Here is a 27919-nt window from a genome sequence, read left to right as displayed (position 1 = left end):
ACTGCCAAGGTTCAAATCCCAACTCCATCAGTTATTAGCTGTGTGACCTTGGGTAGTAGGTTTCCTTATCTGTAAAGTGGGGTTCCTGTATCATAAGGTTGAAATGGAAGTGATGGTTCCTTCCTCATGGCACTGCTGTGCAGGTCAGTAAGATCACATATATGAAGTACCTGGCACCCAGGGGTGCTTGATATAAAGATTGGTTCCATTTCTCTTCTGGTGAAAACAGTACCTGTAGAGAGCAGCCAAATGGAGGCCATTCTACCACCTCCTGAACTATGTCCAGCTAGTCAACTGCTTCTTACTCATTAACTTTTTAACTATCCCTTCTTTCTACCTTTTCCTGATGTAAATGTCAGCCAACTACTCGAATGTTCTTTAGCTTCAATTCGCAAAAGCAAGAGTCCTCTCTCACTGGGCCCAGGGCCCAGGATGCTAAAATTAACAATCAGTATACTTAAAGCTAATGACTTACTGGTCGCGACTGCCACGAATAGACATAACTCTCAGATAAAGGCCATTAGAGAAAATTGAATAGCTCCAATGTGGTGAAAATTTGGATACATCCTGTTTCATAAATCATGCTCAGAGGTCACACTGGGCAAGCTATTTCCCTCTCTGAGTCATGATGAGGACCCAGCTTGAGGGGTGTCTATATACCCTTGGGAAAGAGGACAGAAGAGAGAAAACGGTACACTCTTTTGCAATTTCACTAATGTCATTTTCTCTTACTTCTAAAGCCATGAGCAGACCATAGTGCTACATCAACAATCATGATAGTCCGACCTTCTCTGATTTTATTTCCTTCTCAAATCCTCCAAACTGGAGGTTACTCAATAACATCTGGAAAGTAGCATGATGAGGTTATGGAAATCCAAAAGCTCGGGATTGGGATCCCAATCCCAGTTTTGTCTCTTACTAGGGCTCTCTGACCTTCAGCCTCTTCATCTGGAAAATGGGAATTGAATCTATTTTCAGGGTTGTTGAGAATCACACAAAATCATGTACCCTGCATGATGCGTATAAGAGCAAGTGAAATAACAATACCATAACTACTTTGAGCCAGGGAGACAAGTTAAAGTTGTCACACAGGAAGTCTCATGGTATCTATCTTTGTGCCTAAGGAAAGATCCATTTCCTACCCAGACCTCGGGCCCAGAGAGCTGCTTCACACTAAAGGGGATTAAAAAGCAGGATATATTACATATATTGAGAAGAAGAAAAGCCTCCCATGGAGGAAATTTGATAAAGACCTCATACATAGAGACCATGCTTTGAATAAGCACAAACAACGACACTAAGACATTTTCTATAATCAGTAACGTTGGCCATGAAGAAACAATTAACATCCCAGTTCATACCCTATGTGACCCAAGTGGTGTGGGGCATTTGAAGGAGAGTCCAGACTGAACCAGAACTTTGGCTCAGCCACAATGGCAAAGGGTTCTCAGCAGCTCACTAAAGAAAAGGAACAAAAGACAGGGAACCAGAACCCATTCTAGGGCCATTGTAAATAGAATAACCCAGAGTGAGAGCACAACACAGTCATTCTCAACAAATCCTACTGTCATTATCATAACGTCCTCAGATAAAGAATCCTCTATGCGAGGGTGCAGTGTCAGGTACTTGGACCACATGTTCCAAATATGATTATCTGAGTTAATTAATTGGGGCACGGAGTGGGTCAAACATGAAAAACAGCCCATTCATAGAATGCTGTCTTACTGAGGCTCAATTATGTTTAGGAAGCCATATATCACAGTAGCACCTGAACAGTACTTTACACAGTGTCTAGCACAGAGTAGGAGTTCAATAAATGTTAGTCATTCCCCAAGAGAGTGTTTCATCGTTCTCCAAAAACATCTTACTCTTCCGTAATTCTACGCATTGGTCATACCACTCCAGCACATCCAGACTGAAATCTCCTCAACTCTCTTTTTATATCTCTAAGTAATATCAATGTTTCAGAACTCAGCTTTAATCCTACTTCATCTGGGAGGCCTCCAACCACCCTAACCTATAGTAATTTCTTCCTCCAACAAGTTACTAGGAATAAATCAAACTCTGATGTCTTAAATTTTTTTTAATTATATTGTAATGAAAGGTATGCTTTCTTCCTGTTCCTCTCTCTTCGCCTTTCTGTCTCCTGAGTGATGCCAGAGCATCTGGAAAGGTCAATATGGCAAAGCCAAAAGATGGAAGAAGATGAGTCCTGAATCACAGTTTGAAGCAGAGTCACCCAACCCATATCAGTCCGTGTAGTAAGCAAGAAATAAACATAGTGTGCTAAGTCACTAATATCTGGGGGGTCATTTGTTGCACCAATTAATCTTAATTAACCTAATTGTGAAAATTAAAGTAAATATGATACATAAGTCACTCATAAGTGTGTTAGGCACAGAGGTCTCTCAATAAATATGTTTTTCCCCTTCCTCCTCAGTCTTAGAGAAGATGGTAGAATATTGTGTTTGTCTACTGACAATTATCCTTCTGGACACAGACTCTAATTCATGCACAAAACAGCCAGAGTCCAAAAGTTGATGAGGTAATGGTAGAATGGAATAAATACCTACAAACATTTAACGTCCTATTAATTGAGACTAAGGTTCCATTTCTCAATCACTGTGGTCTTTGCTCATATGTATCCATTCATAATAATAGCCAAAATTTAGTATTGTCAGGTGGTTCTAAGATGCATTTTTTTCATATTTTAACATATGAAATTGGGATGTAATTTCAGTCAATGGCATCTTTGCATTGTGTCATAGTTTAATTGAAAGCATGTTTTCTTTTTTATGAAGTTACAGGCCATCTTACTATCTGTGGCATCTTAAATTTAATGAAATATGGTATTGGGCACTTAACTGTATGTCAAGTACACTTCTAGGTTCTTTTTATAAGTTAGTTTATTTCTCAAAAAAGTTTCAAAATAATTAGTACTACTATTATCCCCATTTTGAAGACATGGAAATGAAGATCCAGAGATTCAATAATTTGCTACGGTACATAGCTAGTAAGTTGAGTGAGGGTAATGACTGTACCCTCTCTTTAAGGAAATCCATACTATGCCACTATGTTTTAGCATCTGATTTTTACTTGATAATTGATTTCTCTTCTTATAGAGAAAGTTCACACAGGAATTTTATGTACAGCAATATGGTACAACATATATCCTAAAATACTTCTTCATAAGAAGAATTTTAAAGGATTGATAAAGATGTTTTAATGTTTTTAAAATGTATCACTTAGCTGGCAAAAATGTAGGAAATCTGGAGAAACCAAAAGGAAGGCAAAAGTAGGAACCAAGAATAACAAGCAAGAGCTGAAGGCAGTTTTTGCCCTGAGAATATCTGCTGAATTCTGTATTCCCTAAGCTTCTGTTCCATGTAGGTATGGGGTAGAGCAGACAAGGGACAAAGCCTAGGGGCTAGGGAAACAATAAAATAGTGGTCTAGAAGGTCAGAAACCCAATGCAAAGGTGAATGAGAAATAAACCTCCTATTCAGAAGGTGCAAGAAAAGTTGTCTTTCCCAACTTTGATGCTGGGTTAAAGGGAAGTAAAGTCTCTCCTGAGAATTAATGACCACAATATGACCTTCAGAAAGGTTTGTAACCTGAATTCACATTATCTATGAAGGGAAAAAACTCGATTAGAGAATTTAGCTTCAAGAAATAAAAGACAGTCTTGGAGACATTTTCAAGGAACAGAGCCTATAAAATATGATCAAGCAGATTTCAGAAAGAACCAGATAGAATTATATAAATTTAAAATATAATAATTAAAATGAAAAACTTACTGGACAGATTAATCACAGCTAAAGATTGGATTGGTGTATTAAAAGACAAAACAAATGAAATAATCTGAAATGCAGCCCAGAGAGAGAAAGAGACAAAAAATATGAGAGAACTAAAGCTAAGGAATAGAAAGTAAAATAGCCTCACAAGTATTTACTCAGATTTCTAAAGGGAGATAAGAGAGAGAATAGGGGGGAAAGTGATATCCAAAAAATAGTGGCTGAAACATTTCTCAAAATTTTTGAAAGACAGAACAACTTTCAAATCCAGAAATCCCAATGAATCCAAGCAGGAAAAATGCAAAAGATATACATACCCTAGATAACTCATAAGACTAAAGGGCACAAAAGACAGAGAAGTTTTAAAAGCATCCAAAGGTAAAAAGAGAGACAGAGACAGACAGACAGAGAAAGAGAGAAATTAGATTTACAGGTGACCATTAAATAACAATGATGAAAGTCAGGAGAGAGTGGAAAAATATCTGATTACAGAAAATAATTATCCTAAAATTCTATCCCCAAAGAAACTCTCTTTCAAGAATAAGAAGGAAATAAGTACATTTTCAAACAAGTAAAAATCCCACACCAAAGGAAATTCTAAAGGAATTATTTCAGGCAGAAAGAATGTAATGTCAGAAGGAAGGTTTGAAATATAAGAATGAATGATGAGCAAACTTATGTTTACTATGTGAGTAAATACAAACAAACCTTGACTGTAAGAAACAATAAGAATACCTCATTTGTGGGATAAGGAAAGAAAGAGAAATCTCAAATATGTATATGTAAATTCAGAAGGGGATGACTAAAGTAAGTTAAAGTGTTCTAATTTTCTTTTATTTGGGAGGAGGAAAATAGAAATGTAAATTAACTTTAGCCTTATTAGGTTATTATTTATGCTATAATATTTAAGGTAACCAACCAAAAGAATACACATAGAGGTAGAGATAGATATTACCCTTCAAATATGTAGATGGGGGAAAAAACAAGTAATAAGAAAATTCCAAAATAGGAAAGAAGTGTGGGGTGGGGGTGTATCAGTGAATAATAGTAATGACAGTAAGAAGAGAGAAACTAAACTAGCCACTTGTAAGCAAAGATTATAAAGCACACATTACAGACAGAGAGAGAGAAAGAGAAAAAAAGAGAAAGAGAGGGAGGGAGAGAGAGAGAGAGAGAGAAGGAAAGAGAGAAAGTGTGCTATGTGCTGGCTACAAGAAATATCCCTAAAACAAAACACCCAAAACAGCTTGAAGTTAAAGACAACAAATGATACACCATAGAAATATTTACCTAAAGAATTCTGGTGCTAATGTATTCATATGATACAAAACAAAGTTTAAGATAATAAGCATTATAGAGGTAAAGAGATGCACTACATAAAAATTAAAAGTTCAGCCCATCAAGAAGATATAATAATGACGTACATAATAACAATAATACAGATATACAAAGTAAAAACTGATAAAATTTCAAGGAGAAATGAATGAGTTCAGAATCACAGATGGATATTCCAACACAATTCTGTCATTGACTGACAGTTCAAGCCAAAAAAATATCAGTAAAGATACAGAAGATTTGAATGTCACAATTAAGTTAGAGTTAATGTTTATGAATAGAACACTGCATTCAACTTATCAGGAATACACATTCTTTTCAAGGATTCATGAGTCATGATTTTTTTTTAATGACTAGTGACTGGATCTTAAAGCAAGTTTCAGCAATTTTCAAATGACTGGTATCCTACAGATTGTAATCTCTGCCCCAATATGAAGACCTCCATATGTTTGGATATTTTAAACACACAAATCATAGGTCAAAGGAGAAATTATACCAGAAATTAGAAAATAAACATGAATGTTTATGAAAACACGCATATAAAAATCATATAGTATAGGGGCTTCCCTTGTGGCGCAGTGGTTAAGAATCCGCCTGCCAATGCAGGGGACACAGGTTCAACACCTGGTCCGGGAAGATCCCACGTGCTGTGGAGCAACTAAGCCAGTGCACCACAACTACTGAGCCTGCACTCTAGAGCACGCAAGCCACAACTACTGAGCCCACATGCCACAACTACTGAAGCCCATGCGCCTACAGCTCATGCTTCACAATAACAGAAGCCACCACAATGAGAAACCCGTGCACAGCAATAAAGAGTAGCCCCCGCTCAGCCACAACGAGAGAAAGCCCATGTGCAGCAACAAAGGCCCAATGCAGCCAAAAATAAATAAATTTTTTAAAGTACTAAAAAATTTAAAAAAACAAATCATATAGTATACTGAGAAGTAAAATTAAGAGCAAAAATTTCATGCTTAAATTAGAAAATATGAAAATTGGAAGAATTCTAACTTCTAACAACATGAGAGATTTTAAAAAGAAGAGAATAATTTCAACGTAGCAAGAGAAAAATAGTTAAGATAGAAGCAAACATTAAACAAAACACAACAAAAACAAAACATAAACACAAATGAAATGACCAATAGAGTTAGTTTTCGAAAACAAATAAAATAGATGAACTACTGGTAAGATCAGAAAAAAATCAGAAAAAAGAAAGGAAACACAAATAATCAATATTAGCAATAAAAGCGAGTCTATTACTACAAATGCAGCAAATGCAGCAAATACTACAAATGCAGAAATAAAAGAATATGATGGATAATATTATATGAACAAGAATATTCTGCAATCTCACTGAAATCATTAGTAAACTAGATAAATTCCTATAAAAATACAATTTACCAAAAATGACTCAAGAAGAAATAGATCTATAACTACTGAATAAATTAATCAATAGTTAAAACTCTTCCCTTAAGGAAAACTCCAGGCACAGAGAAGTTCACAGATGAGTTTCTATCATTCAAAGGAAATATAACTCTTCCTTTGTCAAGATCTTCCAGAGAATAAGAATAAAAGAAAACATACTTCATTTTATAAGACTGACATAATTTTGATACTGAAACTAAAGAACACAAGATAGGAAATCTTTAGGACAAACTCATGTATAGACATAGACAAAAATATAATAAATAAAATATTAGTAAACAGAATCCAGCTATATATATAAAAAGAATAATAAATCATGGCCAAGTTGGGTTTAGCCTAAAAATACATGGCTGCTTTAACATTAGAAAATAGATGAATGAAACTCACTACATTAATAGGTAAAAGAAGAAAAACCCTATGATTATCTCAATAGATGGGGAAGAACAATTTTATAAAATTCAACAGCCATTCATAACAAAACCTTTAGAAAGCGAGGAGTAAAAGAGACCTTCCTTAAACTAATTAAAGGGCATCTATTGAGAAAAAAATATACAGGAACAACATATTTAATGTTGAAAGCATTTCCTGTGAGGTCAGAAACAAAATTAAAATGCCACCTCCCACCAACTTCTATTCATTATTGTATGAAAATTTTAGCTAGTGTAGAAAAAAAGAAAATGTATAAGAATGGAAAGAAACAAAACTGTCATTATTCACAGTTGATATGATTTTCCACAGGGCTTCCACAACAGCACACAGCCAAGGGGGCGAGTGGAGGCTGAAGTTGGCCTCTGCTGTGACCACTCAGCCACACACCTTACACAGGGCTGGGTCCACCAGACACAGACCTGCAGTTCACATGGCAAACCAAGTCTCCATGGGTCTATGTCTTCCCAGACATGGTATCTTTCCCAAATTCTTATAAAAATGTACCATGAACTAGCAAGTTACCCTCATTACCAATGTGGAAAGACCAAAAGTACCTACAAAGAAATTATTTTAATTCATGAAAAGGCTTAGAAAGGTGGCTAAAAATATATATACAAAAGTCAAGTATAATGTAAGGCCAGAAACTATCAAACTCTTAGAGGAAAACATAGGCAGAACACTCTATGACATAAATCACAGCAAGATCCTTTTTGACCCACCTCCTAGAGAAATGGAAATAAAAACAAAAATAAACAAATGGGACCTAATGAAACTTCAAAGCTTTTGCACAGCAAAGAAAACCATAAACAAGACCAAAAGACAACCCTCAGAATGGGAAAAAATATTTGCAAATGAAGCAATTGACAAAGGATTAATCTCCAAAATTTACAAGCAGCTCATGCAGCTCAATAACAAAAAACCCAAACAACCAATCCAAAAATGGGCCAAATACCTAAATAGACATTTCTCCAAAGAAGATATACAGATTGCCAACAAACACATGAAAGAATGCTCAACATCTTTAATCATTAGAGAAATGCAAATCAAAACTACAATGAGATATCATCTCACACCAGTCAGAATGGTCATCATCAAAAAATCTAGAAACAATAAATGCTGGAGAGGGTGTGGAGAAAAGGGAACACTCTTGCACTGCTGGTGGGAATGTGAATTGGTACAGCCACTATGGAGAACAGTAAGGAGGTTCCTTAAAAAACTACAAATAGAACTACCATATGACCCAGCAATCCCACTACTGGGCATATACCCTGAGAAAACCATAATTCAAAAAGAGTCATGTACCATAATGTTCATTGCAGCTCTATTTACAATAGCCAGGAGATGGAAACAACCTAAGTGTCCATCACTGGATGAATGGATAAAGAAGACGTGGCACATATATACAATGGAATATTACTCAGCCATAAAAGGAAATGAAATTGAATTATTTGTAGTGAGGTGGATGGACCTAGAGTCTGTCATACAGAGTGAAGTAAGTCAGAAAGAGAAAGACAAATACCGTACGCTAACACATATATATGGAATCTAAGAAAAAAAAATGTCATGAAGAACCTAAGGGTAAGATGGGAATAAAGACACAGACCTACTAGAGAATGGACTTGAGGATATGGGGAGGGGGAAGGGTAAGCTGTGACAAAGTGAGAGAGTGCCATGGACATATATACACTACCAAACGTAAAATAGATAGCTAGTGGGAAGCAGCTGCATAGCACAGGGAGATCAGCTCTCGGTGCTTTGTGACCACCTGGATGGGTGGGACAGGGAGGGTGGGAGGGAGGGAGACGCAAGAGGGAGGAGATATGGGAACATATGTATATGTATAACTGATTCAGTTTGTTATAAAGCAGAAACTAACACACCATTTTAAAGCAATTATACTCCAATAAAGATATTAAATAAAAAAGTCAAGTATAGTCCTAGACACCAGCACAAAAATAAAATGAAACTTAGAAGAGAGGGCATTAACAAAAGCAACAAAGATTTATAAGGTATACAAAAATTAATCTTAAAATGTGCAAGTCCCTTATTGAGAAAATGATAAAATATTATTAAAAGATATTAAAGAAGGCCAAAATAAATGAAGAGGTATTTCATGTATATAGACAGGAAAATGTCAGTTTGCCATAAATTGACCTATAGATTCCATGCAATCCCAATCAAATCCCCACAAGATTCTTTCCTAGCACTTGATGAGTAAACCCAAGATTACTCCTGAAAAAATAAATTGGGAGGATTTTCCTGCCAGATAGTAAGATTTATTTTCAAACAGTAAGTACAATGTGATATTGACCCTGGAATAAACTTAGAGAATTGAATAGCAAGCTCCAAAATAGACGAAAGCAAGTGTGGAAACTTGATTAATGAGAGAGGAGGAGAAAACAGGAGAGACAGAGTGAAAGCACATACGTACATCCAAAAGCATAAGCAGAAAGTGAATTGGGAGGGGTTGGGGGTGATTCCCACTGTTGCTCCTGCCTGGTAATATGAGGGGAGAGCTCCTTCTTGCCCACACTTATTGCCCCTGAGCCTCCCTCTTGCCCCAGAGCAAAGACTGAGCTGGTTTGGGCAAGAGAGAAACAGCTAAGAGGGTTGCTCTCAGAACCCCCTTCTGCAGACAGAAAAGCCCAGCCCATCTCCAGGACAAGCATATGAGAAAGCTTCTGAAAATGAGAAATGGAAGGTTAATTAAGAAGACCTGGTATATGATCCTTTTAATGTGCTGTTAAATTCAGTTTGAATAATCAAGTGGGATTTATCCTGAGATGTAAGGAGGGTTCAACATACACATATCAATAAATATAATATACCACATTAATAGAAAAAAGGATAAAAACCATATGTTCCTCTCAATAGATGCAGAAGAAGCATTTGACAAAATCTGACACCCTCTCATGAGAAAAGCTCTCCACAAATTGAGTATAGAAGGTACATACATCAACTTAATAAAGGCCAGATATGACAAACTCACAGTTAACATCATATTCAATGGTGAAAGTTTGAAAGCTTTTCTTCTAAGATCAAGAACAAGACAAGGGTTCCCACTGTCACCACTCCTATTCAACATGGTACTAAAAGTCCTAGCCAGAACAATTAAGCAAGAAAAAAATAAAAGACATTCAAATCAGAAAGGAGAAGTGAAACTGTCTCTGTTTGCAGATGACATAATCTTACATATAGAAAACCCTGAAGACTCCACCAAAAAGCTGTTAAAACTAATAAATGAATTCAGTAATTTTTTTTCTTTCAACATGCAAAAATCAGTTGCATTTTTATACACTAACTACACACTATTTGAAAAATAAAGAAAACTATCCCATTTACAATAGCATCAAAAAGAATAAATTACTTAGGAATAAATTTAGCCAAAGAAGTGAAATATCTGTACACTGACAACTATAAGACATGGATGAAAGAAACTAAAGAAGACACAAATAAATAGAAGGATAGCCCATGTTCATGGAGGAGAAGAATTAATATTGTTAAAATGTTCATACTACCAAAAGCTGTCTACAGACTCAATGTAATCCCCATCAAAAATCTAATGGCATTTTTAACAGAAATTAAAAAAAAATCCTAACATTCATATAACACTACAAAAGACCCCAAATAGCCAAAGCAATATTGAGAAAGAAGAACAAAGCTGGAAGCATCACACTTTCAGATTTCCAACTATACTACAAAGCTATAGCATCAAAACCATATGGGACTAGCATAAAAACAGACACATAGATCAATGAAAAAGCATCAAGAACCCAGAAATAAACCCCTGCATATATGGTCAACTAATATTTGACAAGGAAGCCAAGAATACTCAAAGGGGAAAAGAGAGTTTCTTCAATAAATGGTACTGGGAAAACTGGATATTCATTTGCAAGAGAATGAAATTGGACCCCTACCTTTTACCACTCACAAAAATTAAATCAAATAAATTAAAAATTTAAATGTCAGTCCTAAAACTCTAAACCTCCTAGGATAAAAGTCCCTTGATGCTGGTCTTGGCAATGACTTTTTGGATCTGACACCAAAAGCATAAGCAACAGAAGTAAAAGTAAATAAGTGGGACTATATCAAACAAAAAATTTCTGAACAGCAAAAGAAACAATCAACAAAGTGAAAGGCAACCTATAGGAAACTGGGAAAAATATTTGCAAACCATTTAACTGCTAAGGGGTTAATATCCAAAATATATAAGAAGCTCATACAACTCAATAACAAAACAAAACAAAACAAAAAACTAATTAAAAAGATGGTCAGAGGGCTTGAATAGACATTTTTCAAAAGAAGACATACAAATGACCAACAAGTATATGAAAGGTATTTAACGCCAATCACCAGGAAATGCAAATCAAAATCACAATGAGATATCACCTCATACCTGTTAGAATGGTTATTATCAAAAAGACAAGATACAAGCGCTGGTGAGGATGTGGAGAAAAGGGAACCACTGTGCATTATTAGTGGAAATGTAAATTGGTACAGCCACTATGGAAAACAGTATGAAGGTTTCTCAAAAAAATTCAGAATAGAACTACCATGTGATCCAGCAATTCCACTTCTCGGTATGTCTGAAGGAGATGAAATCACTATCTCCAAGAGATATCTGCACCCCTATACTCCTTGCAGTGTTATTCGCCATAGCTAAGACATGGAAACAACCTAAGTGTCCTTCAATGAATGAATAGATAAAGAAAGAAAGAAAAAGAAAAGAAAAAAAATATATATATATATATACCCACATATATATCACAACGGGATATTATTCAGCCATAAAAAAAGAAGGAAATCCTGCCACTTGTGACAACATAGATAGCCCCTGAGAGCATTATGCAAAGTGTCATATAGAGAAAGACAAACACTGTATAACCTCATTTATATGTAGAATCTAAAAAAGCTGAACTATAGAAACAGAAAGTAGATTGGTGGTTGCCCTGGGCTGAGGGTTAGGGCATATGGGGAGATATTGATTGAAGGGTACAAATTTTCAGTTATAAGATGAATAAGTTCTGGAGAGTTAATGTATGCATGGTGACTATAGTTTACAATACTGTATTGTATATTTGAAAGTTGCTAAGAAAGTATTGAATAGATCTTCAAGGTTTTCACCACATGAATAAAAAGGTAAACATGTGTGGTGATAGATGCATAACTAACCCTATTGTGGTAATCACTTCATAATAAATATGTATATCAACTGATCACATTATACACCTTAAACTTACACAATGCTATATGTCAATTACAGCTCAATAAAGCTGGGAGAAAAAGGAAAAAAAGAAAGACCTGGGCTTTGCCGGATACCCGCCACCCTGCTAAAATAGTCTACGGCAGACAAGAACACAGGATCATCAGTGAGAAAGCTGCTGCAGAGGGCCTGCTTTTTGCCCTGACCTGCCTTTGCATAAGCAGGCGGAGCGGCCAGCACAGCCCCTCACTACTGTGCCTGGGTTGGGTGGGCTGCCCCAGGCTAAGAACACTTCAGCCTACGTGGTACAGATATGCTGGGGCAGATGCTGTCATCCTGATACTTGTGCCACCCGATGAACACTACAACCCCCATCCCATGCAGTCTTTAGAACTCCCTTTCCAAACCCAAAGGGTAGCACAAAAGAACATAAGCCAACAGCCAAGAAACCTGCAGCCTCATCTTAGCTCTGCCTGCAGCTAACTTTGTGAACTTCATCAAACTACTTAACCTCTCTGGGCCTCTTTTTTCAAATGCAAACTGGAAATAATATATCTTTGATTACCTGGCACAGTTGTTATAAAGGCTGAAATACAACTAGAAGATTACACTGCTTTGTATCCCTATACAAGGTCATAAAAATAAGAGGGATTTTGTTAGTCAATATGGAAATAAGAGCCTCTTAAAAGAACCAAAGGTGGAATTTCAGGCAAAGTAAAAGAGACCTGGGCGAGGATAGAAATCTCAAAGTTAGGGTCTTAACCAAAATTCCTGTATTATGTAAGCAAGAAACCTGGAATATTATAGGACAGGTCCTCAGGAACCCTCTTTTCCAACCCTGTGGTTCATGAAAAGGAAACTGAGTTTCAGAGAGGGCAAAAGACTTGCCCAAGTCACAGAGTAAATTTGCAGCTGAACCCAGGTTAGAATCCAAGCTCCTTCTTCCCTTCTTCTCAGGTTCCGTTCAAAACCTGGCCTAGTCCACGATGCTACCTTCGAGAGGGTGATGACCCCACACCTGAAGAAAATCCCACTGCCTCCCCCCGGACATTCACTGAGGGATGCCAAACTCAGGACGCTTATTTCCCTGGGTCTACAGGTTCAGTGTGCTGATGCGTATAACTCACTCTGCTCTGGAAATCCCTCTGCCAGCGCCATAGTGCAAGACAAACAGATTGTGTTGACCAAGAGCTTAAGAACCAATTACTCATCCAGCACAGACGCAGGGGTCTGGGCTGGCAGGAGCTATAGCTTGAATCCCTCTGACTTTTCAGGAAACTGTCTCCAGCTCAGCCCCTCCCCACCCCCTCCCCAACTAGGATCCTGAATGTGAGGATGGAAGCACATCGAAGGACAATTCCATCTGAAATCCTGCTGTTAAGTCATAGACTTCTGCATGCTGTGGGGAAAGAACAGGACCTCTTCTTAAAACTGTGGCCTTCAGCTCCTTGGGACAACAGGGTTGGGCTGAAAACCTGGGCTGAAAAAAAGTGGGTTTGGTGAAATCCCTGGGGGCCCAGCCACAGGCCAGACCAAGACTGCACTTTCACCCCATACATGCATCCCAGGTGCCCAGCTAGCAGCTGTGAAACCCCCTGTGGGCTGCCCTCTCAAGCTGGGCAGGGCCTCTCTCTCTTGCAGTGGCCTCAGGCCCAGGACACCCAGCCCCTCACCACACCTGTCACCTCTCCCTCTTGGCAGGCACCCTTGTGACAGCAGCCTCCACACTCTCTCACATCCATGGTCCCTTTGCCGAGGGCTGTGAGTATAACTGAGGTAGAGATGGTCTCAGGCCAGACCACATGTGTGCGTGAAGGAGATCCAGAGCCAGGCTCTCCCCTACTCACAGGCAGCTCCTGTCCCACATCTGAGACCAGGCTAACATCAGCCTTGGTCCAGGTCAAGAGAGCATCTGCTCTGCTATCAGGCTGCAGCTAGATGATAGAGAAGTCGATGAATAAAACAATTTCCTTTTTCTTAGAATTTCTTCTTCCACTGAAAGATATATATATATATATATGTGTAATTAAATAAGACATAGTAATTCCTCCAAGATGAGTTCAAATAAGATGCTTGACCTATCTCTGCCACACGTGCTCTATATGGCCTTGGACAATTTATGCCCCTTTTCTGGGCTTCCAATTTCCCATCTGTGAGAGGAGAGGGCTGGATTAGATAAGCTCTCCTCTGAAACTAATGTTCCTACAATCCAAGGACCCCCTCCCCAGAAGTTTCTAAAATAGTCATTTGTGGCCAGAGATGAGACCCAAACTCTTTTCTCCAGCTTGCTCTGCCCTAGAACCCAGGCTGCTCTGTGTTCTTTGCTCAAAGACAGCTTTGAGTTACAGGAGACATCTGGGGTTTGTCCCAGTGATGACCACTCACATTACCTGCTGCTTCTGTTGGCCATTATAGTCCCTACATCACTGTATCCCTGCCCACTGTGCATCTGGGGCCACCCAGCGTTTCCCCCAACCTCAGGGTCCTTGGTGGTCATAAGGCCAAGCAGGCTCACCCAAGGCAATTGTCTTCTTGCTGGCTGCCCAGTCCCCAGCCTATCCTAATATTAGTTTCAGCCACTTAAAACACAGCTCTCATTGTGACATCTTGCTGAAAATCTATTATGTCTCCCCAGTGTCCCTCAACTCAGGTCTGAACTCCTTAGCCTGGCACTCATGACTCTCCAGACCCTGTTTCCAGCCTACCCTGCCTCTTTGGGCCTTACCAAACTGTCCTCCTCGACATGTCCCTTATGTTCAAGCTTCAAGGCAAGTTCCCTGCTATTCTTCAGGACTGACTTGCTGTCCCCATACATCAAGATTCAGCTTAAATGTGGCCTCCTCCTAGAAGCTTACTCTGACCCTCCAGACCACAGGGCACCCAGAATCCTGAAGTGCTGACTGCTCCTCCCCCCAGTATTCACATAGCTTGCCCTTTCACTGCTTCCTGGCCTCTGTTTAAATATCTGCATATCAGAGAGAACCTCTTGACCTGGTATAAATGTACAAGTCCCCTCCTACCCTTGGAACCCCCTTACCATTCTTTATATTTCTCCACAGCACTCAGCACCACTTTGCATATATCAACCTGTTTACTATCTTCCCACATCAGAAAGCAATTCTACTCCGTCATGTGTTTTGCTCACTGCTGTATCTTCAGTGCCTAGAACAATGCCTGGCACAGAGTAGGTGCTAAGTAGATTGTTGTTGAATGAATGAGTGAGAGAGGGAATGAGTGAATGAGTCTGTAACTTAGATCCTGGGCATCTTCGGGCACTTTTCCAAGATGCTCTTATCTGATGTGGCTGCCATTGTCCTATGTCTGCTCAGCCCCAACCCTGTCTGATGTCACAGCAGATGGACAGCGCACATTCTGTGGGGCTCTTTGTAAATGACAAACCTCAGAGAACTGAAAGAGCAGTTTCTGGAGGGGCGGGGCCAGGATTAGTCTACTTCCTGGTTTCTAAATGCCACATTTTAAATCCCACTGTCTGCCCTCCCCCCAGCCTCTCTGCAAATTCCACAGGGTTAAAAGGGCAATCCTGGTAGAAAATGAAGAGGAAAACAAAAGTGTCCTCTTCTCCATGGTGGGGCTCATGGGGAGCTGTATCTCTCTTTCCCTTTTAAGCCTGAGCCCCAAGTATCTCTGCAGAGCCCAGCTACCACCTTCTACCTATCTGATCAAGGAGCTTAATTCCTAAGCTCTCATCACCATTGAAAGAGGGGAAGGGACACTAGAAAAGCAGGAGGTGAAATAAGAGGAGCAGTTGGTGTGGTGGCATCTCCCGCTCTTCCTGATAACACCCTGCAAGCACACATGGCCTTCGACCAGTAAAGTGACACCTCCCCACCCTGATGTCTCCTCATCTGGGCTCCTGGGCTGTGAGGACCATATGAAAGAGGGATGAAGGAGAGGGCAGGGAGGGTGACTCATCAGCCCTGAGTCCTGCTACAGATCCAACATAAACTCGTGTTTGTGGATGGATACATGTGGTTGGGCAGGTAAGTGACTGAGTGAAGGTGAAATAGATATTGAACGAGTGAGTGAGGAATGCAGGAGTGAGTGGGCTGGAGTGACTACTGGCATCTTTGTAAGGAGAGCTCACTGGGCTTAGTAAGACCCTCTCTGAATTCTCTTTTAGGCCTATATCTACTGCAGTCTCAGGGGTGGGGAGGAGGTTGGCAATTCCTGACCCATGTGAATCATGCAAGTAACTCTCAAGTTCCAAGGAGCCTTCATAAATGTTTGTTAAATCCTTCGTAGCCGCCAAGGAGCCAGGTCAAACCACCTGGAGGCCCCTCAGATCTCCTGTATCCTCTACAAACCAGAAAGGGGGGTACAGCTCAGGGATGCCATGTGATTTAGCTATCTTCTCCAGGAGCTCCTTAGAATTGCCCAGGAATTAGCTGTCACCTATCACCAGTCCCCTCAAAGCTCTTGAATGACAGTCTAATTTGTTTGCCCAGAAGACGGTGAGATGTTTGGGGGGCCAGATGTGGTTGAGATGTACCTCAAATGTAACATGTCCTAAAGTGAATTATCTTTCTCTCCAAATCTACTTCTCCCATAGAATTTTTATTCTACTGAATGGTATCACCATCTGGTTGCTCAGCTGATAAAACTTCATTCATTCATTCATTCATTCATTCATCCATCCAACAAATGTTTGTGACATGTGTCAGTAACATGCTAAATACTAGGATAAAGTAATGAGCAAAACTCATCATCAAATAGGAAAAGTAAACATTAATTATCATGAAAAATTGTAAATAAATGTAAAATCACAACTATGATAAAGCCTTGAAGGTGGTACATGGTGTTGTAAAGCCCTATAAAATGGAATTTGACCTAATCATGGAAGTGACAGCTGAGCTGAGAGCTGAGATATAAGCAAGAATTCAGTAGGTGAAGACATGAAGGAAGAGAAGAGTGTTCTAAGCAGAAGAACAGCAAATGCTAAGGCCTGTGGCCTTGCCAACTGACAAGCCCAAGGGACTGAGAAAAGGCCAGGAGAGAGGGTGAAGAAAGAAGCTCGGCGAGAGGGCGTAGGAGTGGAGGCAGGGGTCAGACAAATTAGACTTTGTAGGCTTATTAAAGAGGTTGAGCTTTAGCTTAAGATCAATAGGAAGCAACTGAAGTATTTTTAAGGAGGGAAATGACATGAGTTGTGTGGGGTTTTTAAATTTTTTTTTTAATTAATTTATTTTATTTATTTTAGGCTGCGTTGGGTCTTTGTTGCTGCGCTCAGGCTTTCTCTAGCTGCAGCAAGTGGGGGCTACTCTTTGTTGAGGTGTGCAGGTTTCTCATTGCGGTGGCTTCTCTTGTTGCAGAGCCCGGGCTTTAGGTGAGCAGGCTTCAGTAGTTGTGGCACACAGGCTCAGTAGCTGTGGCTCGCGGGCTCTAGAGCACAGGCTCAGTAGTTGTGTCACACGGGATTAGCTGCTCCGCTGCATGTGGGATCTTCCCAGACCAGGGCTCAAACCCGTGTCCCCTGCATTGGCAGGTGGATTCTTAACCACTACACCACCAGGGAAGCCCATGAGTTGTGTTTTAAAATACATTTGGCTGCTATGTGACAACAAATTGGAGGGAGTATAAGTAGACCAGTTAGGAAGTTCTCACAGTCGTCCAGTAAGATGAAAATGGTGCCTTGAACTAGAGTGATACTGGTGGAGACAGAGAGAAGTGATGGACTGGGGAGAGATTTTCAAGAGAACACCAACAGATTTGGTGGTGAATTGTATATGAGCTTTGAGAGAGAAAGGTGTTGAAGATGATTGCCAGCTCTCTCTGACTTGTGCAGCTGTATAGATGAAGGAGCCATTCAATGAGATCTGAAATACCTGGAGAGGACCACATATGAATAGGACACTGCCGAGTAAGAATGCAGAAATTCCGTTTTGGACACATTCATCTTGACAGGCCTTGGAGATGTCTATCTCCCTCCTTCATCTCCTTCACCTTCTGCATTCAACCAGCTACCTGATTCTGCTTCCTCTCTTGCCTGTCTTATTTCAGGTCCTTGTAATTATTTCCTAGATAATTGAAAGAATCTCCAGGCTCTGTCTCCTTCCAATCCATCCATTCCACACTGTAGGTCTTTCTAAATACCGCCTCCTCGAACAATCCCTCCCTCACCACACATCTAAGCCACCCTCTCCTCTCACTCTCTGTCTCAATCACTTGAGTTTTTCTTTCTAAAAACCTATAATAATTTGTTTTATTTTTTTATTATAGAAATAAATATGGACATATAAGTATATACCCTAGCTCTGTTTGCTAAGAGGGAATAAATGCAATGACACACCAGTAACAGGGAGCACATGTAGCCCCAGGTCTTGGTTTCTAATTCCATTTTCCACTAAAAGGATCCAGGGGTCCTTGGAGAAATGACTAATTCCAAGGCTGGGGCAAGAAAAGAACAAAATGAGCCTGGAACATCTTGCTAGAGCAATAGTAACCAAATGCTCAGAGAATCATGGGGAAAAGTCAAAAGAAACAAGAGCCAGTCTGAGAACCTCCCACTGATCAAATCTTGTACATTCTGAACATCAAAATAAAATATACAAATTGATTAAACCCACTGAATAAATTACTTAAGAATTTATGAGTTCATAGTAATGAAGGAAAGGAAGAAGGGAGGGAGGGAGGAAGGGAGGAGAGAGATAAAGAGAAAGAAAGAAAGGGAGAAGGGAAAGATCTTTCCTACAGAAAAATGCCAACTAATAAATATAGAAGAAATGATGGATTCAAAAGTATCAATGGGTCTTCCGTGGTGGCGCAGTGGTTGAGAGTCCACCTGCCGATACAGGGGACACGTGTTCGTGCCCCGGTCCGGGAAGATCCCACATGCTGCGGAGCGGCTGGGCCCGTGAGCCATGGCTGCTGAGCTTGCGCATCCGGAGCCTGTGCTCCGCAACGGGAGAGGCCACAACAGTGAGAGGCCCACGTACCGCAAAAAAAAAAAAAAAAAAAGGTATCAATGATGATAAAATTAGTGATTAAACGTTTGATGAGGAACAGGATGTTTACAAAACCTCGAAGTATCTCTCCACAAATTACTTATTGATTACTAAGGGAAAAACAGTAATTTCACAGGAGAAACTGGTGAACATCACCTCAAGCAAGTGACGAAAGCTTCCATCACTAGCACTGGGACAGTCCACGCAGCCTGTGCTCGCTGGTATGCTAACCTCACTTCGTGGTACTCCTGCCCAACATGCACAGATTGAATCCAGTCATGAAGAACCGTCAGATAAACCCAAATGGAGGGATATTCAACATAATAACTGGCCTATACCATTCAAAACACAAAGGTCAAGAAAGATAAAGCAGAGGAATTGCTCTGGATTAAAGAAGACTGAGGAGACATTATAACAAAATGCCATCTGTGGCTTGGACCCTGAACGGGGCGAGGGAGACAGGAGAGCTATAGAGACATTATTGGGACAGAATTGTATTGTAGTAAGAGTATATCTTTTTTTCTAAGGAAATACACACTTAAGTATTTACAGGCAAAGAGGCACCATGTCTTCGATTTACTCTTAAATTGATCAGAAATATGAATATTTTATATGTATTCATATACATGTATGTATTCATATATACATATACATGATAAAACCATAAATATATAATTATAATAAATGAATAAAGTATAAATTATACAGATAATTGAAATATACATAAATAATAAAAAATAATGTATTTTTTATATTGTTGGAGAGAGAAGGAATGAAAAAAATGAAGTAAATGCAGTGTCTTGTAATCAATTAAGGGATACAGATAAAGAAGGATTTCTTTTATCAGTCTTGCAAATTTTCATTAATTTGATATGATAACAAAATTAAAGGTGACATAAAATTGTTTGTTTTTATGTTTGCTGAATGAGTAAGTGAGCCCATATCCAACCATGACCCTCCCCTGCTTAAAACACCTCATGGGCTGCCCACAACTGTCATGATAAAAATCAAAACACCTCAGCACAGCCATCAAGTCCTGACACCCATCGACAGCCCTTTGTAAAGTCTCCCATCTCTCTCTCATCACTACTGACCAGTACCCTCACTGCCTCAAGTCCCCCAAGCTTACCACACGAGGCAACATTTCTGTGCCTTAGCATGTGCTGGTCTCTCAGCCTAGAAAAACCCTCCTCTTATCCTCCCGGAATCTTCCTGTTATCTTTCCAGATCCAGACCAGGAATTTTCACCTCTGGTAAGGCCTCCCTGATTGCCCCAGTTGGGGGTGACACTTCCTCTTCTGATACACTAATACCTGCCATGATCATGTCCCACAGACAGGCTTGTCACTGTTTGTTCACAATCCCGTCTTGCCTTGAGGACTGGGATATTCCCGACACCTGTATACCCTGTGCTCTGCACGGGCCCTGGCACATGACAGGATCTCAGTTAATACTGCAGCATGGATACATGAATAATAGTGACTAAATTTTCTGCATCCTCCAAGAGAGCTCCCTGACTTCAGTCTCTTTCACGATCCTCAAAAAATACAGAAGAATAAGGGAAATAAGTTCTTCTAATTTTATGCATGAGGAAAGTGAGGCCCAGAGAGGGTAAGAGAAAACAATGTACCCAGAGGCTGAGCTAGAGCTGGAATCCAGATCTCTTGCCATCAGCCCAGTGTTCTTTCCCAGAAGGTAGGTGGGACAAGAAGGAAGAATATGTCATTTACAGTTGACCTGTTCTATGCTGGACACTACACTTCAAAAAACTTTCCAGTTCTAGCATCACCAATGCATCATAAGGAACCCCTTTTTACAGACGTGGAAACAGGCTCTGAGTCAGATCTGTCTGATGGCAAAGCCTGTGCTCTTTTCTCTGCACATGGCCAGTATGTGCAGCCCACCTCTGACCCTCTATCAGAGGCAACAATATGGCCTGAGTCAATCGTTCTGTCCCTCGACCATGTCTTTTAAACCAGCACCACACACAGACCCACAAGGCAGCCCACACCCCCAGATGACAGGCTGCATTTCACATGGTTTCCAAACCCAGGATATTTGGTTTGTAAGACAAAACCTCCATTTCTCCAGCAGAAAGTGAACACTATACACAATTACCCAGCCAAATTGCTGATGCTTAGACACTGCCTCAGGCCGAACAGGGTCTGGTCTGCCCAGAGACATCCTCAGAGGATCCAGGACTCCCCCAGAGCTTGGCACTGAGGGCACCACGTAGCAGGAAGAGCGGGGACTGGGCTGGCTGGATCACAGTGTCTGGGTGTAGGCTCGGTCCCCAGAGATTGCTCCAGGGAAGAAGTGAAGTCACAGAAGCACACTCCAAGGGAGTGGTTGGCAGGGAGGGGGCGGGGTTGGCAGGGGTATCCCTGTCCGGCCTGGGAGGCCTTCCCCACCCCACCCCTGCTTCCCACAGAGCAGCAGTCTCCATCTGAGGCTGGAAAGGCCAGTGATGCTGATGATATTCAGGTCCTAGAGCCAGAGAAGGCAAGCCCTCAGCTCTTCCCCAGCTGGCCCAAAGGCCTGGACTTCCCTGCTTTCAGGGCCTTTGAACTGGGGAGTGGTCAGTGGACCACAGACCACAGTCTTCACCACAGACTCCAGAGTCAGACAGACCTGGGATGAAATTGTTGCTGGCTCTGACCTTGGGCTAATCATTTAACCTTGCTGTGCTTCAGTTTCCCTATCTTTAAAATAGCAGCGCCTGTCTCCCAGCGTTGTTCCAGAGGTTTCCTGAAACAAAAGATGCAAAGAGCCTAACAAGGGGGTTGGCCCTTAGTAGACACTAAAAAATGTGAGTAAGCGTGAGTAAGCCTTCCCCCACAGAAGTTCTGACTGCCTCACCCAGTGCTCTCTTGCTGGATTTTAAACCTGTTTTCACTTGGTTGAGCTTAAAGTCCAGGGAACACCCAGAATCCTCAGCAGAGATGCAATCAAGTCTTAGTCTTACCTTTTTGAGGTGGCATTTACCTGGGAAGGTACAAACCCGTCACCCGCACCAACCCACCAGCACACCACCCAGTGCCAGGCATCTCCTGGGGCCTCAGGCCAACGATTCCTCCTCCCCTTTGTAACCAAGTGCTTCTGGGAGGATTAGTCTTGAACATGGGAAACAGCTGCCAGCATCAGGTGACTTAATGCATACTGAGAAGCAAGGTCTCAACACAATGCCTGAAAGCCCACCACGAGAGTCCTTGTAAGTAATCTTTAGGGCTAAGCATTGCCCCTCACGTCTCCCCTTTCCAAATACTAAGAGCCTTGGGCAGGCTAAAAGAATCAGTCTTAGAGTAAATTAGTTAGGGGTCTCGCCAACTTTGCAGAGTGGCTAGAGCCCTGTCCTGCATTCAGATGACCCTGGTGACACACATCTCTTGCAGATAAGAGGTGACAAATGACTTTCTGACCACATGGCAGACTTGAGAGCCCCTCATGGGGAAAAGGAAAAACTGAGCACTAGCCTATGGCCTCACAGATCCAGGGAAGGGGGCAGAAGGGCCCTTCGTGTGTGCCCATGCTCCTCACCCTGAGCTCCGGCTCCAAAGGGGCCATCCCTGATCACAGACCATGTGGTCCACATGGTCTGCTCTGAGGGAGGCAGAGCTTAGGTCCAAGAGACACAGACCTCTCAGCAGAGCCCTGAGCCTAGGCGGGGTCACATGAGAAAGGGGTGGCCGTAGGGCCAGGGCCAGGCATAGGGCAGGGGTCAAACTCCTTTGGGCACCCAGACACTCATGCCTTTGAGACAGGGAGAAGCTGGCAGTTGAAGCAGTCAGAGGAGGGGACATTTATCAATGGCCCAATTCATTCACAACAATCCCCATTGTCTGAGCCAGCACAGAGATGGGCATTTTCTCCCAGAGCTGCTGGGAAGAAAAGCCCCAAGACATGGTCACAAATCAGAGCCCCAAAATACAGAAGCCAAAATTGAGACATATGGTTTGAAAACCAGATGAAATATTTGAAATTGGAGATGTCCCCCCAAAATCCATGCAACATGGTTCTCATCCTCAGAGACCAATAGAATGCTTAATTGCTGATTGTTCATTTATTTATTCTGGTCTCTTTCTATGAAGGATGTAGGAGTTTACAGCTAAAGATGGGTATAATATAAAGTTATTAAAGCAGAAATTAAAAGTCAAAGCCATGGTTCCAATGAACACATTTACTAGGATGAAGCAATATGATGAACTAAGAGCTTCCTGGCAGCCAGAGTAAGAAGGTAAACACACAGGTGATGTCATGAGCTCAGCAGACACACAGACCTGTGGAAATCCCTTGAGCACTCTAAGCTTCAATTTCCTTGTCAGAGGAAAAAAAAAATGGGACTATTAACCTAATAAGGTTGCTGTGAAAAGTAAATGAAATAAAGCATGTATTATAGATTCAATAAATAGTGGTTGTTATTATTACCATTTGGGGGGTTGTCTGATTTCTCTTCTTTAAATTGGAACTGTGTTACCTTAAAGGGTTGCCTTGTTGCTCTATGAGTCCTAATTGTTGCTCTGAAATTCTGATTGGTAGGTATATGTCTTTGATGAACTAAAACTGGGGAACCAGCCTGGGATTCACAGTGGGTACCTCATTTTCCAGAGTCTTTTCCTGAGTCTTAAGATGGCTGGGGGCCCCCACACATAAGAAGGCTAGGGAAGGCACAGAGACTTCCTTCCCCACCACCTTCACTCTGTAAAAGGCTGCCCAGCTGACCACAGCCTGCCCTTATTTAACCATCCCCCCCAAGGGTCAGGTGGAGGACCAGGCCAGGGAAAGGCAGGTTCCAGCACCCCCTCAGGAAACGCATGAAGCCCATCTGCTCCCCTGTATACTGGAGGAGTTGGTGGGGTGAGAACTCAGGCACTCCTTAGACCAAACCATAAACCCTTAGAAAGAGAAAGTCAATGTCATCTTTCTAACTTCCCAACTGAGGAAGCACATTTAGTGAGGGCGCCTCATTGAGACCTGTCCACAGGAGAATGGTCAGGATGGGAGCGGTCTAGAAGCCATAACTGCAGCAGCAGCAGCCAGCTAATATTTGGGGGCACCTAGTCTTCCGGGCACTGTTTCGTGTGTCCCCAGTCCCCAAGGGGAAGAGGTCAGGGAGAACAAGATTCTGTCAAGAAAAGAGATAACCACTGGAATGGAGCAAAGCAAAGGCTCTCCCTTTCAGCCTCAACTGCAGATGGGAGACTCAAAACAGGGTTGACTAAAACCAAAAAAGAGAAGAAATCAGCCCAGCTCAACTCACTTCTCCTGCCTGTCAGATGACTGTCTGGGCCCAGCCCACAGAAGGCTCACTGCTTTTCTGCTGCAGGGGGAATCCAGAGAATAAACTAGAGTGTGGAGCAAATTACAGGTGCTGAGCTCTGCCTCTGATCCCAGACTGGCCCTGCTTGCCTTGCCAGACAGTCCTTTTCACTTCTAAAAAGGTAAGATTACTCAAAGAACAGCCTCAGTTCCAGATCAAATGGGACACTCTGAAGGCATCGTATCAACATCTGCCCTGACCCCCCAGCCAAAGCCCCTGGCTTAAGAGATTTCCTACTAAAGCCAGTTTCTTAGACTTGTCCAAGGTGCCACATGTAGGCTAAAGGGGACCGAAAAGGGGGCCTAAAAGGCTGAGAGTGGGTCAAGCCAGGGATGCATGTTTGTGCATATGCGTTTTGCACACGGAGATATCTGTTGGATATGTGTCACTGTCCTCAGATGTACATACTGAAAGCAGGTGAGTATTTACACAGCCCTCCTGAGATACAACGTGTGCAAGACTGGTGTGAGTGGCGGGAAGGTGTGCACACATGAGCAGCTGTGAGTGTGTGGGTGCCCTGTGAGTGTTTGTGGGTGGGCATGGCTGAGTGGTCCTCCCACCTCCTCCTGGAGTGACAGTGGGGCTGTCTCCCCAACCCTGGCCAGTCAGCCAGGCTGGCTCAGACCCCCATTCAGTCCAGTGTTGGTGCTAAACTCCTGCCCCGCTCAGAGTCCTGAGAAACCAAAGCCGAGTGACCCACAGAGAAGACACCCCAGCTGGGGACAAGTCGGGTCACCCTAGAAAGTCTGAGTTCAGATAACACTCCTTACCCCCAGCTTCTGTCTTCGTCTGCTCACTCACACGCATGCAGCCATCGGCACACGACCCCCTCAGCCCCATGGAGCCTGCCTACCACACTCACCAATGCGTACCCAGAGTACAGACACGGGGCAGCAAGGGCCACACAGACACACGTGCCACCTATGGGTGCACTCCAGGCCCACCTACACAGAAGTTCCCACACACTCACACCCTGGGACATACGCTAGAAAGTTCCCTATGCTCACATACCAGCCCAGACACAAGTCCTCCCACTGGCGCTCGCTCCCACTCCCAAGCACTCACACTGATACACTTACACCTACTATCCAAATAGTCACAAGCATGCTCTGTCCCGGACCGGGCTGGGCACCGAATCCAGCCTGGGGAGCGCCGCCTACTTACTCCGAGCGAGTGAGAGCGCGTGTGCGCGGCTGCATGCAGCGGCCAAGCCGGCGGCGGCAGGCACAGCTGGGGCTGCAGAGGCTGCGAGCAAGTGACCTGCTCGGTGGCCCAGCCCGAGGGCCGCCGGCTGCCCGCGCCCCACCCCGCTCTGCCTCCGCCCGCCGCTCCCGCCCGCCGCCGCAGGACCTCCGGCAACAGTCCGCTCGCTGCCAAACCTCTGCCCCGCGTCAGCCACCGCTGCCTGCAGTCTCAGCCGGGCTGCGAGGCTCTTTTGGTGCCCCTGGCAGTGCAAACTTTGTGCTCTCGGCTGTGGGGAGCCCTGGAATGGGGACGCGGTCAGGTCTAATTAGAGACCTGGCTCACACGGGGCCGGGCGGGAGTCACGGCGGGTAAGCACCCCGGACCGTCGGAGCCGTCCCGACCCTGGTGCCCACATGTGCCCCACATGCCAACATCTGGAGAGGAAAGGGAGTGCGTTGGAACTGAAACAAAACAAGGAGGGGTTTGGGTGCGGTTCACACGCTCTGCGGAGGAAGCGCTGAACTTTGAGCAGCCCCCAAACGCCCGGAAGGCCACTTGGTTTATTGACCCTCAGGTGCTTCCCTTTGGAACCTAAGTCGCTCACATAAGATCGCTGACCTGCCAGAAAGGACAGAAGATGGTTGCAGAGACTCGTTTTAACTTGGGGCACATCAAACTTCCGCTCTGCACTTAGTGTCAGATGGCCAAGTCTAGAGAAGAAGGCTGATTCCTACCCCAAAGCTCAGGAACGTCGCATTCCATCCAACCCCCTCCACCCTGCCATGAATCATTCCCCACCAGGGGCCTGGAGTTCCTCTACCCACTCTGGGGGGCGGGCCACCAAGGAAGAGCGGACCCTAGCCTCCCTTGGGCACTGTTTCCAATTTTGAACCCACTCATTGGCAGGAAGTTCTCCTTGGCATCTAACCTAAATCCCTCATGTGCAACTACTGTATGTCAATATGCTCACACTTTGTGTTCAGGGACAGGAAAACCAGCTCTGTCTCCAAGACACAATGACCACTCCAAGGTCCCATTTCAGCCTCTCTTCCTTGACACTAATACCCGTGTTCACCTTTTCAGGCCCTGGCTAAAAATGATGATTGCTCCCTGGCCCTGGACACATTGCAGCTCCTGACATTAACTCAACTGCCTCAGCTCTCTGGGGACCCCAGACTCTGTAGATGCCCAAGTCATCCTCCTCAGACAAGCCAGCTTTGACTGCAGCCTCCATCCATTGGAGACACCCTGATGCTACTCCCCAGACCCTTGAGAGGGGCTTCAGTTCCTATCTCAGCAAAGGCTGTCTCAGGGCCTGGGGACAGAGCTTGAAGGCCCAGCCATTCACCTGGCTAAGCATTAACAATGAAGCCACAGCCTTCCTCAAATGGGCAGTTTCCTGAATCTTTGAGTCCATTTCTGGTAGATCAGGTAGTGTTAAAAAAAAGAGCCTGGGCTTTATCCTCAAAGAAACCTAACCTTGCACACTGCCTCTACTACATTCTAGCTATGCGTCCTTGGACAAGTCACTTAAACTCTCTGAGGCTCAGTTTTCCCATATTTACAATGGGGATCATAATAATCTCTGCCTAGCTCATACGTTGTTGAAAGTATGAGATGAGCTCAGGAATGTAAAAGTACCTGAATAGCTAAGATATTTTTTAGTATGCTAGAAATGGAATGAGGCTTAGATCATGAACAGGATAGCAAAAAGCCTCAGAAATATTTCATTCCCAGGTACAAACTCTGGGTCCGAGTTTCAGGTAAAGAGAGGAACAGACTTGGTTTTTTAGATGTTCCCTTTAGGACACTTGGTATGTATGTCCCCCACCTGCATTCCCAAACACACACACACATACACACACACAAACACACACACACACACACACACACATCCACGTTCCCAGATACATACAGCACAGCCCAGCCTCCTGGGCTCATGTCGGCCCCATAGGCCCCAGCCTCTTATACCCTCGCTGGCCGTCTCTCCATTCCCAGGGGGCCTCCTCATGGCTCCAGTCTTGGCTGCAGCAACTCCAAGCCTCCTTACAGGGGCCCTGGCAGGCAACTCCTCTCTCCTTGCCCATCCTTCTGGGCCATGGCCCCTGCAGGCCTGAGACTCCAGGCAAAGGTGGCAGAGGCCTTCTCCAAGGCAGCTCAGAACTGAGGCTGCGGGGGGAGCTCAGAATTGGAGCATCAACCCCCTCAGCCTCCTCCCTTCTGCCTGCCTGGATTCCCAGGGCTGTCCTGCTTAATTCTTAATGGAAAT

At 42.9% G+C, this 27919-nt stretch overlaps 1 protein-coding gene across 1 annotated transcript in view; it reads right to left on the bottom strand.

Annotated features, from left to right (window-relative positions):
- The window catches only part of INSC (INSC spindle orientation adaptor protein), a gene marked incomplete at both ends in the record, with an annotated part of 126539 nt that extends 98878 nt beyond the window's left edge, over positions 1 to 27661 (bottom strand). The window contains one exon of the mRNA XM_079708895.1: positions 27566 to 27661. Coding sequence (XP_079565021.1) covers positions 27566 to 27661 — 96 coding nt within the window. The remainder of the gene's footprint in view (positions 1 to 27565) is intronic.
- Positions 27662 to 27919: the final 258 nt, after the last annotated feature.

This window comes from Hyperoodon ampullatus, assembly GCF_949752795.1.
Source record: "Hyperoodon ampullatus genome assembly, chromosome: 7".
Classification (NCBI taxonomy): domain Eukaryota; kingdom Metazoa; phylum Chordata; class Mammalia; order Artiodactyla; family Ziphiidae; genus Hyperoodon; species Hyperoodon ampullatus.
Note: the sequence above shows the minus strand (reverse complement) of the source record. Positions and strands in the feature narration are given on the sequence as shown.